Source organism: Chelon labrosus, assembly GCF_963514085.1.
Source record: "Chelon labrosus genome assembly, chromosome: 5".
NCBI lineage: Eukaryota > Metazoa > Chordata > Actinopteri > Mugiliformes > Mugilidae > Chelon > Chelon labrosus.
The window spans coordinates 23743845-23759109 of NC_140341.1; the positions used below are offsets into that span (position 1 = coordinate 23743845).

Sequence of the window (15265 nt, forward strand, 5' to 3'; positions counted from 1 at the left end):
GCTAACAAATGAAGCATTATATTCCATATATAAATATACACAGAACCACTTGTTGTTGTGCAGGTTTTAAATCCATGTGTGATTCCCCTTCATGTCTCTTGCATGTGCTTGCACATGCACAAACAATCCAGTGTCCTGGCTATGAAATAATCTGTCCAGTATTGAATGGCAAAAAGAAAAACTTATAACGTTCTTCCTCTGTGTTTCTGTGCAGGGGGGGACACCTGCAGCCAAGATGGAGGTGAAGACGTCACTTCTAGACAACATGATTGGGGTGGGCGACATGGTCCTTCTCGAGCCCCTGACCGAAGACTCGTTTCTTGAGAACCTGAAGAAACGCTTTGACCACAGTGAGATCTATGTAAGTCTGCCCTTTTATATCTGCTATGTCTCTATAACGGAAGATCCTTTCAGTAGCAGTGTAACTATAAAGTGTTTTGCTACTCTTCTGCTCAACTCTGCTCTGAAAGACTGCCAGCGAAGGCTTCTCTGAGGATATGTACAGACAATTTTCATAACTCCATTGTTCCTCCTTTCCCTCACTTATTCCAGTCTTGACTATACAAGTGGCACAGAAACGGAGACCACAGCAACCAACCAATCAATAAATCACAGAGGAATGTGGATGATGCCTTTAAATGAGGCATGAAATCCAGAGCTCAGGAGCAAGAAGGGACTGGGAGTCTGTTTGGCTGCTTATCTCTAGAAGAAGGGGGTTGTTGAACCACCGTCCCTGCATCAGGCAATTGGTTCTGGGCTTTACGCTGCAGCTCTCCATGATTCTTCTGCTCTGCAGGTTGGCTGCCCTGAGACGTCAGCCCAGATGATTACAGTTCTGCTCTGGCTGCTCTTGGCTCTCGGGGCTCAAGGGATGATGTCACCTCATATAGCGATGATTGCCTAAGTGCTGCGCTAGATATTTTGCTGAGAAGCAGCCCACATCCTGCTGAGGAATAGGAAGGATGTTTTCACATTTCAAATGCCCTGAATTTCTTTCCCTCCTAAACCATAAGCTCAGAGCTTCATATTCCCCATGTGGTGCTGACCCAAATGTTGCATATACTCCAACGAACATTTTTGCACTGGTGCGAAATCTTTAAGCACAGACTGCGTATGAAGTCGAGGTAAAACAGACATTCATGGAAAGGTAAACGACTCTTACTTTAAATGTACGCTTTTTTTGTAGGACAAGCTGAACCTCAAGAGTGATGACCAGCAAAAGTGCTGAAGCCTGTACTTATCCAATAAATCTGTGGTGCACAATCCTTGCATGTGAACGTATTTTCCCCTCATGTGGCATCATTCCTTACAAATGGCCCCATCCCCCACACCAAACTATCATATGACAGCTCCCAGTAGAAGAAACATGGCTTTGTCCTCCAGAGGGACAGCACATCATGTATCCAATAACTTGGTGGAAAATCAAAGACACTGAAAATCACGCCTGTCGCCTTGCTTAATGCTTTTGGCTAAGTAAGAGGAATCATTGGGAATGCCAGAGGTCCTGAAAGTTAGGGATATTCCTATTTTAACCAACCAACTCTGCATTGTGAATTGTTATCAGGTGTAATGTCGTCTTTACCCTCCCCAGGATTTAGACCCGTTTGCAATTTTAGCCTACAATGTCATATTGGCATTTTTCTGCATTGAGAGATCAAAAGATTGCTGAGAACATCTGTGTGAAAAGAGAGAAACTGATGGAGGACAAGCAGCAGGAATGGGAAAAAGCCATAGAAATACATAAACACTGGGACTCTGGGTCCCATCACACCACAGGAGCTCATAATTGTGTTTTTTTTTTTTTTTTTTTTTTAAAAAGGGAAAAATCCCAGCTTGTAGGAAAAGGTCAATAAAGAGAAAGTCTATAATTTCTTTGTTTATAGACAGTAAATTTGTTTTGGGTTTTAGTGCGAAAAGCCTCCATATTCTAATTTCATAGCTGTTGCACAACTTCAGTAATGAGCCTAACACAAATATAATGATTTGTCAGAGGAGCCATGAAATAATCATGAAGCCTTTGTAAGTCATGATTTTTTTTTTTTTTATAGACCTACAGAGGCTGGAAAAAGTTACTTTTAGTGTTTTTTGTGTGCTTTTGGGTGAGAGAACCCCTCTTTAGCACGTGATATTTTGTTTACATTGCACAGACTCTTTCCCTTTGTACCCATCCTCTGCACTTAAAAAGGCCTCATGCTGCCTCTGGTGTGCTATTGAACGAGAGGCTGTGGGAGGCTGCGGTGGTGCCACAGGGAAGGCCATGCTCCACTCTTGTCGGAGTGGCTTATGCAACAGCCATTACCATGGAGAGCAAAGAAAATGTTTCAGGTTGATGCCTGAAAGCGCTATCTGGGCTCTGTTTTTCGTGTGTAGGAGGATGACGAAGATGATGGCATTCATTTTGAGATGTGTCTGACAAGTGTTATTTGTTGAACGCAACCTGTTTCAATGTTACATAAAGGTTATTTTATATAACTGTGTGAAACTGAGAAATTTGTGATTTAAATGAAATATTCACCTCTTGGTTGCACACCTTGGATTATCATTACATGTTGCATTAGTTTTATAAGCAGTGTAAAGTGTCTTTGTTAACATCATTAATTAATGTCCAGTTCTGTCAGTCTTGGTATGGCAACAGGTATTGCACACACACGCACATACTTAACCTTCCTTCAGCACCATGACCCCCTTTCTACGCGTTTACTGCCCAGCCCACAGATTCCATAAACTTTCCCTTGTTTTTACGTGTCTTCACTTCAGGCATTGCATGCCTCAACATTGCATTAGGAATACCCCGCTGAGAAAAAGCTGACATCGCAAGATTCCTGCCACCTGAACTCTGTTCACGTCCAAATAGACTAATGATAGGAGTGCTCCTGTTAGTCTGTTTAAAAAAAAAAAAAAAAATAAAAAAATGTACATTCATACTAACCGCTTGGTTTTGCTCCTTCTCCCTCCAGACATACATTGGCAGTGTGGTGATCTCCATGAACCCTTACAGGTCCCTGCCCATCTACACGCCAGAAAAGGTGGAGGAGTACCGCAACAGGAACTTCTATGAACTTAGTCCACACATGTGAGTCCACCTCCGAGGTTTCTTCAAACACCAGCTAGAGTATATGTAAAGTTTATGCCCTGCAGAAGACGAGCATTTAAAGACTGATTAATACTATCTGCAACTTACTGTCTGCAAGAGTCTGGGTTAGGGGTGGGGTATATTTTGTCATCTCCCTAAGTCCAAAAGTTACTTCATGGCCTCCTCCGTGGATGTGCTCGTGAAGCCCAACTATTTTCCTGGCGCCTAAACTGTTACACTTGAAATCTTATTTTGAGGAGTGTCTTTTGACCACACCTTTGTAACTATCAATAAAAGAACACTTGGCACACCTAGGCATCATTGACGTGTTGCTATGGCCCTATTCTGAACTGTAGCCAAAAGGCGTCATTGCCAGCTTTTCACAAACGTCTACAGGGGCCCTTTGTGAATTTCTGTGTTTGATGTGAGGCACAATAGCCCTCACAATAATCTAATAAATAACCATCTATGTAGCAGATTGTGGCATGATTGAAACTACGCAGCTGTCTGCTGTTGGCGTTCATATCGATCTTGGCCCACACAGGTGGAAAACGTGATTTGGCTTTATCAGTTTGACAGATTTCATATTTGGTTTCTTTCATGTGAATTTGTTTTGTTGCTATAACAACCATAGAGGACGGCACTTAGCAAGAGGTTTTTTCGAGGCTTTGTTGGTCTTAATGTGGCAAGCAGGAAACCGTCATCTGTCTGTTGGAGATACAGTGTATTGAAAACCTCTGTAAGGATTATCAGTTCGGACCCAGTGACTAATGTGGTGGGGGGGGGGGCTGAGATCAGAAGGACACTAACTCTTGTATGGAGAGTGTGTCTGGTGCTTCTGCTGGCCATTCAGTGCCGTGGCATGCCATCTGTCCACTGGCAAAATGAAGTCAGCGTTGCTGCGAGCCTGCCAAGACAAAACAAAGCCCAGCACTCGTCAATTAGCCTGCTGTGTCTCTAGGCTGCAGCAAAGGCCCTCAGAGGCACAGACTGGATGAGGGAGAGTGCCCTTGTCCCAGAACAGACATGCTCCCTGCAGACAAAAGCAAGCTCCTTGGCTGTACTTTACAGCCAGCCATACAGAGCCGACACAGTTGCAGGCTTTTTTTTTTTCTTCCCACTGTCCATTGCCCCTCTCTATACACAGAGGGGATGAAGAATGTCTAGCTGTTTCTTGAATTCTCACTGGAGTACCCTTGAGCTAGTGCAACCAATATGTTTCATTGTCATCACAACGTGACACACAATAGACACATCGTGAAAGACCGCCTGAAGCGCACTGGATGACAAATAATTTTATTCATCGGCACTGTGCATCCAAACTCAGCATGGGAGCGTTGACCTGTCTCATGGAGCAGTGAGCTACCCTTGGATTAATGGGTGACAACCAGGTGGCGAGGTTAGCCAGGACAATAGCCGGGGAAGGAGAGACGTGCCAGAGAAATGGGAGCACACTTGTGTATTTGTTTCATGATCACTGTATTGAACAGTATTGTGTCCCATTGCAGATTTTTCTCATTGTGTCAGCCCTCATTGTGTGCCAAAGGTGCCAAAACACCACTTTGGGTCCAGTGAATTCAGCAGCCTCATCATTAAACATGTACATGGTGAGAAGGATGGAATATATTGGGGCGTTAAAAATGAAAGCATTGCTTTTTTGGCAATGCACAAGCATTTTCAAAAACGATCTCTGCTCTTAACTGCACTTAAACAAGATCATTTAGGTAAGAACAGAAGGTTAAAGGTTAAATAGCTGGCCATTTGTGAAACTCCTTGCGAGATCATTTTCATTCCATACTGACATGAACTGAGGGTGTCTACCTTAAAAAGGCTGCCGTGCAAAGTATGACAAATTTGCATGAGCCAAAATGCAATTACGCTGCCCCACAGAGAAATGGCATATATAACTCTCGTCGTCATGTGCATCGGTCAGTTAAAGAGTCAAAGTACACATAGTAGGAAAATAAGTTCGCATTATTTGCATGAGAATCCTTTACCTCTCTGCAGCGTGAGCTGTGTCAACTGATCTGGCAGAAACTCTGGAAACTGGGGCAATGTCTGTGACTGTCTGTGACTCCAGAGGGTGAAGGAGTCAGTTAATGCAGAAAAGATAAGATAGAATTTGGGTTGATAGGCAGGGGTCTTACTGAGTGCAGCCCAGCTGAAGTGTCATCCATCTACCACTTCCAAAGCTGAACCGGCTGCAATAGAATATTCAACCTGATAGTTTATTTCCTAACTTGTAGAAAAGAAGGAGCCGTAGAAAGAATTCTGCAACATCCCTCCCTAGTCAAAACCAGCAATTTCTGTATCTGTAGCAATGCATGAAAAATTAAATGTACACCATGCGCCTTTAAATAAAGAAGATCAAACCCTGTTTAATAGAACTGGCTCTTGTAGAAAACCTAAAATGGCAGTCACAGGCAGATTGTTTCAACATGCTACATAAATTGATCTTAATCCCCCGGTCAAACCATCTGGACCAAGCTTTGTGGCTTTGCATTGATCATCCTCAAGTAATGTTAAACCTCTAGTGTGGTCAAAATTATCACCACAGTTATTCTTCACTCCATTCCATTTTGGGTACTACTACATCATAACCATTTTGATTATTTAATTTTAGTTGAACAGCAGTCTGTGCTTGTAGCGCTGAAGTACTACTTCATTTTTTTTTTTTTCTTTTCTTTGTAAAATTTGCTTGTAGTTGCACCAAAACATAAAAATATTTGGTACAATGTTTGCAGATAGCAATGTTTAGCATCAGTTAGTGGAAAAGCCAGCAGACAGAACTCGTTGATGAGACTCATTAAAACATATTTTTCCAGATATAAGGATATTCCTTGAACTTTAATATACAATATGCTGTCTACATTTTAATCTGCAGTTTAAACTGAATTTTAAAAGCTGATTTCAAGAAAATTTTCCATAATTTTTCCATCTGCTTTTGTTTCATAAATTATATTTTAAGCCTAGAAGCACCTGGATAGCTGTGGTGTGCAAACACATTAGAGTTGTGTTATTTGAATACATTTGACTTGACTGGTATTCAAAGCAGAACAGCGATTGTTTCACAGACACAAAGCAAATCTTGTTAAGATGGTCACACCAAATGGATTTTAAATGGATTTTTCATGAAGTTAATAAGATTTGAGGAATGATCTGCCATGGCTGTTATATTAAAAAAAAAATAAATAATAAAAATCGGTGTCTGACTATCTTGTCTACTGAAATGACAAAGGTCTTTACTGTTATGAATGTGATTCCAGATCAGATCTAAGTGATGCGTTTCATTTGAGCATAATTGTATTGTACTTTAATTCATTATCATGTAATCATGTAATGTTCATAGAAGTTCTCTGGGGAATCTAACGTCCAGTGGATATTTTTAGATTAAAGATGACTCCCAGTTCTCCATAATGTTTCCCAACTCAAAAAAAGTTCCTGTTTTTCACAAGTTCCCGAGATTCAACCGACTGAGGGTGTATTATAACAGCGACTGGCCAATGCTAAAGTGGATCAGTGGCGGTTTTAATTAAGGTAACAACAGGGGTCCTAGGAAGGGTCCTCTTCCTGTCTTTGATCCTCATTAGACACTTGAAGGAGTACAATATCAGCAGCTCAGAACAAGTTGCGGCTTGCTGCATGGAAAGCACTCCTGATGGCATCAGCGGTCCCCAAAGTAGAGTTCAAACGTAGAGGAAGGCAGTAATTCGAAAATCAGTATCATGATCATTTCTGTTTTAAACTGATTGTGATAAAAGGCTGGACTGATTTTATAAACATGCCTGTGAGAGAGATGATCATTAATGTGAATTAAGTGCCCTGTCTGACCTTTAGGGGAAAGGTTTAACTGAGCATATTAAAGACAAAAATAAGTCATCACTCCAAATGCCAGCCCTCGTAAATGTTTAATGCAGCGGAACGCTGCAGGCTGGACTGATATTCTCACCTTCCTGTCACTCCCAAGACACTTAAGAGTAAAATAAACAACGATCAGCTGGCGACACGTCAGCCTTTAAGTCATCTTTCACGCCACCACAGACCTCACACACACTGCAAATAACACCACAGTGTTGGTCAACAGCACCCTTTTGGTGAAGCTGACGAACCATGTTATGGTTGACGCCTTGTCAGATTGTCAGGGATATGTTTTCTGTGACTTCCTGGCAGAGCATGTGGTTATATTTAGAGTCTTTGTAAAGGGCTGGTGACAAAATATCAGCTGGTGTGTCAAACGCGTGCTCTCCCTAAAACAATTGTTTCTCTCTGTCTTCAGAACACATAACAGTTTGTGGAAGAGTTCATTGTGTGACATGAGGTTGTGGGAATTGTTCATCGTGGGTAGTCTCTTTGGGTGAGATGAAAATTACATAGCTTTAGGTTATTTACAGGAATAGGTGGCCAAGTTTGATTAGTTCTGGTAACACATGTTGCTTTTGATGAATTCTGTTTCATAATTGTTGCCTCATCCTGAGTATACCTTGTGTGTTTGTGTGTGTGTGTGTGTGGCAGTGCTTTGAACACAAGTAACAGTGATTGCATGCAGGTGCTCTTGCACTTCACACCTGCTCTTATACTCCCCCCAGACAACCATTAGTGTGTGTTTGTGGGCGCGCACATCAGCTGGAGAGAAGGCTACAGCTGGTTCCCTATCTCTAAAGATGTTAGTAGGCTAATTGCCTCTTAAGTTCAATCTTAATTAGAGTTTTTGCAGATAAATAGTGTCTCATGGCTGGCCCACAGACCCGTACAGTGCATATCAATCGGTTCAGGAAAAGTCAGACAACAGATGTTTTCATTTTCCCAGGCTGAAGTGTAATTTAAATCCTGGAAATTGTGACAAATGTATCACGCTAGAATAAATCTTCAGAGAAATTTTAAATATGTCAGGAAATTCTGCTTGTAAATAGTCTGAAGTAAATTTTGCTCCATCACAGTTCCCCCAAATATCCGAATTTAAACCCAGCTGTGTGTATTTATATATATATATTTTTTTTAGAACAGCCACGCCCATCTCCACCAATCTATCCATCATTTCCTCTGCCGGCCAATTTACCCAAGGAAAAAAAAAAAGCTCTGTGCCCAGATGAGGCACCTCATAATTATCTGGCAGGTGGTTTCCTCCTTTCTAAGTATGGGCAGAGCAGTAGAGATGAACTAATCAGTGGCCTTTCTCCATGCGCAGAACCGTTGCAGATGGCCTCGAGTCCTCTTTTGTATGTCCCTTGCAGCCCAAAGCCAGACACAGATTGAGCAGCGTTGAGTGTGTGTGTCTGCCTGTGTGTGTGTTGACAGTGCGCTAGCCCCATGTCTCTAGGGTAGGATTGTATTTTCGCAGTGTGTAATGAGGTATTGAGACCCCCGATGCTCTCAGCGTTCAATACTTAGTGCCACTAGAGCGCTAGCTACAGCGACGAATCACGACTGGCTAATGGAGCAAAGAGGCCCGGTGCAAGCGGTACGTCAAGACCTCCAGCTGTCACACATATGCTTACGACAGCTTGTCTGTAAAGTCAGATTTTTGACATTCCCTATTATTATCTTCCTTTATTTTTAGTAGCTTGTAATAAAGACACTTCTTGTAATGCTTCGCCATTGCATAGTGGAGATCTTGTGCAACTATCATGATACCCTGCAGTAAATAAGTATTAAAATTCCTGTTTGGTCCGGCCACAATAAACGCAACATGAAGAAACCACAGTTTATATGCGTCCTTGGGTAAGAATGGGAAGCACTGACTGTATTAATTCATTGCTGTTCCAGCACTTTCCAGAGAAAGGCCCGTCCCCTCTTTGTGAAAACCATCAAAGATTGGAGATGTTGGAGTAAACTAATTGTACTGATGGCCTGCCTGACAAACACTAGGAATATGTGATTCCTCTCAACAGATTGTCGCCTTTTACACAGAAAACAGATTAAAAACAACCATGTTGACATTGGCAGCTGCACATGGATAACATGGGATGGCAAACTGGTTATGCAATAGGGATAACCAGGCCTCATAACCAGGGCATGTCATTACCAGGGACATACCCTGGTTATGTGGCCTATACCACTTTTGATGTTCTTTAAGACATGGCGTCTACATGGAACACTGCGAAATCTGGTTATTCATCTCCCTGTATACAGTACATGATAAATATTGGTATCCCGGTTACTAATTGCTGTATTCTATTGCTGTTAGTGTTGTAAACATCACTGGACCCTGAACAAACTGGTACTAAATTGATAAAAAATACAGAGGATGTGTAAATGAGCTTATGTTAGCTAAGCAAATTACTGTACCTTGCAATCTATTACACAAGCCAGTGTCATCTGTGGTGCCTAGCACATGGTGACCAAGCAGGTAGTACAAATTTTAGTTTTAGTACTTATTGTGTTTTCCACCATGACCTGACTTTCTTAATTGCATGCACTGGGAAATCAGCTTCCTGTATCTAGCCCTTATATTAGTCGGTATTTCAATATGTATGTGAAGGCTGTCAGTAACACAGGCCATGGTATATCCAAAAAAGCAAGCTGCAACAAGAGCAAATGGACTTGTAGGGGTTCCTCGCTAGTCCTTTGAACTAAAGAAACTACTTCGACGAGTGGCAAAATGCCTTCAAGAAACCCTAGAAGCCCATTTACCCCTGTCTCTGCGTGCTTTTTTGGATATGTCAGCATTTTAGTGATTCTTCCCATCTTAACTGCTAAGTATATTTAATCTTTTTAGCATCGAAAGACAACGCTCACAGCAATGAAAGACTCTCTCGGCTGAGGCCACGCCTGTGCAGGTAGTCGGCAAGGGTCAGGAGCCTAGATAAGACGTGTGCATGTAACAGTATCCTGGTTTCTTTCAGAGCTCTCCAGCCAGAAAATCGGGTTCATGAATACAAGGATGAGGGCTTATCCAGCTTTCTGAAACTGGGATATGTTGTTTCCATTTGCACATGCAAAAAATGTGAACAATAACCTGTGATTCACAAGTCGTGTAAATACACTCATTGCGAAAGGCAAAAGTCCCAACTGCATGTTTGTGTGTTGGATTCATTTTGGATGTGATCATCAGGGATGTTGTTTACTTATAGGATATTGGATTAAGATTAAAAAAAAAGTAATTTAAAGATTCATCTGTGGGTAGAATGGACTTTGGAGTCATTTACTGCATGACAGCATCATACCTGTGTTTGCTCTTGCAGTGTTGTCATATCGCTCTGATCAAAAGGCAATGAATAAAAAGCTGTACATTTCCTGTGTAATATTCATAATTTGTCTGGGCAGTCGCATCCGGATGCGTTTATCTTGGCCGCTTGCTTCTTCTACCTTCAACATTCTGCACTGAAATGCTTTTTCAACTGAAAAATGCTGCATTTACCTTCAGTCATGGTGGATAACTGAGCTTGGAAGTGTTTCTTGCCATCAAATGGCCTCAAACAAGCACATCACCATACAAAAGCATGTGTATTTTCCCCCTTTTACATCCAGCACAGCTCCAATTTAGTGAGAGGCTTATGCCACATGTCCTTGTTATTATAAGACTGTGTTCAAGGAGGCCTACATAAGTTGCAGCACAGAACCTGTACGTAGGTAGATGTAAGTGGGCACTTGTTGAAATGGCCTTTTGCCTCAGGTGGGCAGAGCGAGTCCTCTCCAGCATGTGTGTTGGCGTAATGGTGCTGATGCTGTAGAGAGAGGACAGGAAAAGTGTGCGTGTTCCTTTTTCCGCCCACCTCTTCAACTGAAGAATATAATGCAAATGTATTAAATTGGATAATGTGCCCATTTATAATCAAATACATGTAGGCAGAACTCTTACACCTACTTTTCCTGTTGGAAAAACACAACACCTTGTATACAAAAGTAGTTTTTCTCTCACTTCAGAGTTTATAGGTCCCACTTTCCCTTGGTACTAAAGCGAGATGCCACAACATACGCTTTATGCTAGTTTAGAAATCTATTTAAATGAAAGTGTGCTCAGTTTATATCGACTTAAGTGGTTCAATCATTCGTCCATATTCCTTAATTTGGTAGCCGCATTACTAGCTCAACGGGCAGTGTCTAATAGAGAAAGGTTAGGAATTCCGCTAATGTACTTAAACACCTGCCAATAGTCTAACGTAACCCTGATTAAACATTGCCTTCATTGTCATTTAGTACTTCTCTGAGCATAATACTTAATTTTGTGTATTTCGCTTTTGTCAGCGATGGTCCAAAACCCATTGTAAACTCTGTCTATTCATGGCCAGAACAATGGGTACCAGGCTTTTATCTGTGTACACAGCTTGCATAACAACATGTGTGAGGCATACCAAAATGGAGGCAAACAGATAAGGCGCATATCAGCTGCAGGGAATATTGCTCCCCCGTGACACTTTATATCTTGGCAATAATATGTAATTTATTGTTCAATGGCAATCATCAAGAGATGCATACGCCTCTGTTAATTCTGAGCATGTGTGTGCACAGCTGTCTTATTCTCCATTGATTAATTTGTTATTGCTGAACAGACATACGTCAGTGAAACTATGACGGATGGCAAACATTCATATTTTATAACACAAAAGCATTTTATTTACATTTTAATATGAGTGCATATGTTAATTGGGCCAGGTCCGCTTAAGTTGAAGGAGTCCAGTGGAAGATGTGCTGCAGTTATGTTTCTATGATGCTGTGTTCACACTTTCCCCAGTGTACAGCCATGGAAGAACAGAATGTGATTGGCCACATTAAAATTAACAAGGACAGATTAGAAAATTTGGTTGTATAAATAAATTTTTGTTACAGCTCCCCAAGGGCCAGTCTAAGGGCCACAAAGGTCAGTCTGGCTTTACACAGAGAAACTGTACATGCTAATGGAGGTTTAGTTTTCTAGCCATCACCAACCTAGTTTCTTTGCATGGGCATTGGAGCAGTTAATATGTGGGAAAGAAGTGGGATATATTCATCGGCACTCGATTCTGTTATCCATTATGTGTTTTGATAAGGTGTCACAGCAAGAAGGATGCAGTTATACATATGCATCCTAGTATTGTGTAGGTCTCCCTTGTGCCTCCAAAACAGTTGTGACTCATCAGAGAATGGACATGGGCCTTCTGAGGGTGTCCTGTGGTGTCTGGCATCAGAGTGTTGTTAGTGGGGGCCTTTGGGTCCTATGGGTTGAGGGAGGGACCTCTGTGGATCATCCCACAGATACTTGATCAGTTTGGGATCTAGTGAATTTGGAGGCCTGTTCTTCATGTTTTTTTTAGTTGTTCCTAAACCATTTTTGTGTGTGTTCCTGTGTCAGGCTGTATCCTGCTGTGGATGGCTGCTGCCATCAAGAAGTGTCATTGCTATGGGGTGGGGGTGCCTGGTCTGGTCTAGGTGGGTGGTACATGTCCAAGTAGGATCCACATGAATGCTAGGTCCAAAAGTTTCCCAGCAGAGCATTGTATTGTCAAAAGATGGTCAATGTTATTTACTTCTCCTTTTAGTGGTCATAATGTTAGCTAATCGGTGTAAAATGAATAATAAAACAACGTGGAAAAATGAATGAGTTCTAATCCAGTAAAATGTAAAATCTATATAAGACTCATTCTCACTTCTGCCCTGAGGAGGAAGGTGTCAGCCACAAGCGTGGTGCTGATATGTCACCAGCATGCTGTTGCTCAGACCCACAATGACTCTGTATGTGGATCAGTGGGTCACACGGTCACCCAGAAGCCCGAAGCTAGTCTGAAGTCATGCCAATTGATCTTGCTCTAAATTGGGCATGACGCCTTATTTCTATACAGCCTTTATCCGCAAGTGCGTGTTTACAGCGCATGTTGAGATGCCCTTGTAGGGCCAAGATTGCTAAGAATAGACTAAGAATGATCTGTTGGGTTTCCACCATTTAATGACTGAAATATCTAAACTACTGGAGAGATTGCCTTGAAATTTTCTTAATACTGTTTAAGTAAATTAATAAACCATAAAAGAATCACACTTTTATAAGCAAGACTTCATTGATTTCCAAGCAGAAAATGGATCCCATGACTATCCACTTGCCAAGTTTCAATGTGTTGTATGTGATTTTTTTAGTTGTTGTGCCTGTGCACTTAAATGTTCCCTACAAAGACCACAAGTATTATGTAGCAACATGCTAACTACATGGGTAATTACACTAGGGATTGCTTGTTTTCAAACTCCTCAGACTATGCTTTGTTTTTAGTGTTAGCACATGATGCATGAAAATGGACAAAAGGCTTGTCGATTCACATGTCAAGTGTTATCAAGTCCCTGCCCTAAGGCCATCAGAGGGTTATGTGTAACATAACATCTTCCACCTCATGTTAGGTAAAGGGCAGCTAATGGCATTTCTGTTATTTTCCTATGGATATTGGATGAAAAATGTATTATGTGCTATTTAGTTGCCGTTGCAGTTAAGTCGAATGGCAGTTATCCACAGTCTGCTGCTTCAGTCCGACATGCGAAAGACCTTAAACATTTTCTTTTGGTGTCCGTCCTTAGAATCAAAGAGCAAGGTCTTCTTTCTAAACTCCTTTTTATATCAACACCGAGCGCTCAAGGATTCAAGTCGTACAAGTCTAGCACTTCAAGGTGAGCTTATCTGCATACCAGCCGTGTACTTCAGTGTCGATGTGTTTTGGATTTCGTGGCCTCTGTGAGCAAAAAGTGACCCAAAGCCCTGATGTAGTGGAAAGATTAAACATGGAGAGAAAGATGAAGAGAGGAAGTCCTTAGACCTGACTGGACTGGTGCCTCCAGGGCTATAAAAAGATGTCTTCTGCGCTTCTGTTCCCATTTTCCTGTCTGTGGCTGTGCACATGTGGCTATGTATTTTTTATTTTTTTTCCCCCAAGTGTGTTTTTCTACTGTGTAGCCTCTAGCCAAAGGCGGGCTTCAAGGTTTCATCCATAGCCTTTGTTATCCGCCACTGTATGAAATTCATATAAATACAGCATATAAAAGAACACAAGTTCATGTAAAGCTGCTGAATGAGGCTCAGAAGACTCTTTGCTGAAGTATTGCTTTGAGGATGTTTTCCTACCTTGCTCAGCATGCTTATTTCCTGCTTTTCCAAGGAGCCCATAAACAGCTCGGCCCGGTGTTTTCCCCTGCTGTGGAACACTAAATTGCTGTGCAGTAAAGTGAATTAGAGCCCTGGACCCCCTCGGAGTTTGATGTATGGGTGGAGGAGTATCAATGAGCAATTTAGCTGAGGTCTGAGACAACCTCTGGCGAGTGTTAAATAAATTAGAGATCTGTGGCAGGAGTGCTTCACTCTGAACTTTTAATTTAGAGAGCAGGAGGTATCCTTTAATGCACCTTGTATGCTGCAGCACGCTGCTGTTTCGGATTTAAGACTGCTATCATGATCTTGTGTCGAATTTGTTTTGTTCTTGCCCTGTGTGCTGATCTTCTCCTACACCACCTGTTTTACAGCAGAGCATTGTAGTAACACAGATGGTCCACATCTGTCAGAACCAAGACCTTCTGTGTGCATGTTTGCATCCGTTCCCTTGCCCACACACACACACGCACACCAGAAAGTTGGCCTTTAAACTCTGAACATGATTGAATGCGTGCCACTGTATTTGTGTATGCTTCTTGCAACAGCCACCCACACTTCCACCTGGTTGTACAACGTCCGGAAAGAGTTGCTTCCTTGGCTGCTCCATCAGAGTCGGGCGGATTTCCTGACGTCTCTAGAGAAGCCGGGTCACACTGAGATCACAGGCTACTGTACTGACGGTCCCACCCCACCCCAACAGTGTTACAACATTCTAAATCTGAATTTAGAATCAGAACAGTGGATTCATTATATGGCTGGGAAAAGAACAAAGTTGTATTTTTTTAAAGTGAGTATGCAAATGGGCTACATGGCTAACAGCCTCTGAGCAAGATTATCATTGTCAGCAAATGGCCTATCATCTCCCAGTAGCTTGGTGGGCTGTGCTCCAGACCATGCATTACATCTTCATTAGCATCTGCAAATCACGACTTTTAGTCGGTGCTGAATCTGCCCTGAAAGTACTCCACCCTTTTAATATTCAGGTCACAAACTGCAGGCCCATCATCTTCTCTTCTGCCCCAGTTACCAGAGGCTGGTAGTAAAAGAACTGACTAGACTATTTTCTACTGCTTACCTCATGCCAGTGTGGCTTTGTGTTCACCGCTGCCACGTGCAAGTCCAAATTACAGCCTGCAGGCAGATGTGACGAGGAT

General features: G+C 42.0%; 1 protein-coding gene across 3 annotated transcripts in view; it reads left to right on the forward strand.

Annotated features, from left to right (window-relative positions):
• Nucleotides 1–15265, forward strand: part of myo1b (myosin IB) — a 58995-nt gene that overhangs the window by 7913 nt on the left and 35817 nt on the right. For all 3 annotated transcript variants that reach the window (XM_084544654.1, XM_084544655.1, XM_084544656.1), the window contains exons 2-3: nucleotides 215–361; nucleotides 2958–3073. In XM_084544654.1, the coding sequence (XP_084400780.1) occupies nucleotides 236–361; nucleotides 2958–3073 (242 nt within the window). In that variant the 5' untranslated portion in view covers nucleotides 215–235. The remainder of the gene's footprint in view (nucleotides 1–214; nucleotides 362–2957; nucleotides 3074–15265) is intronic.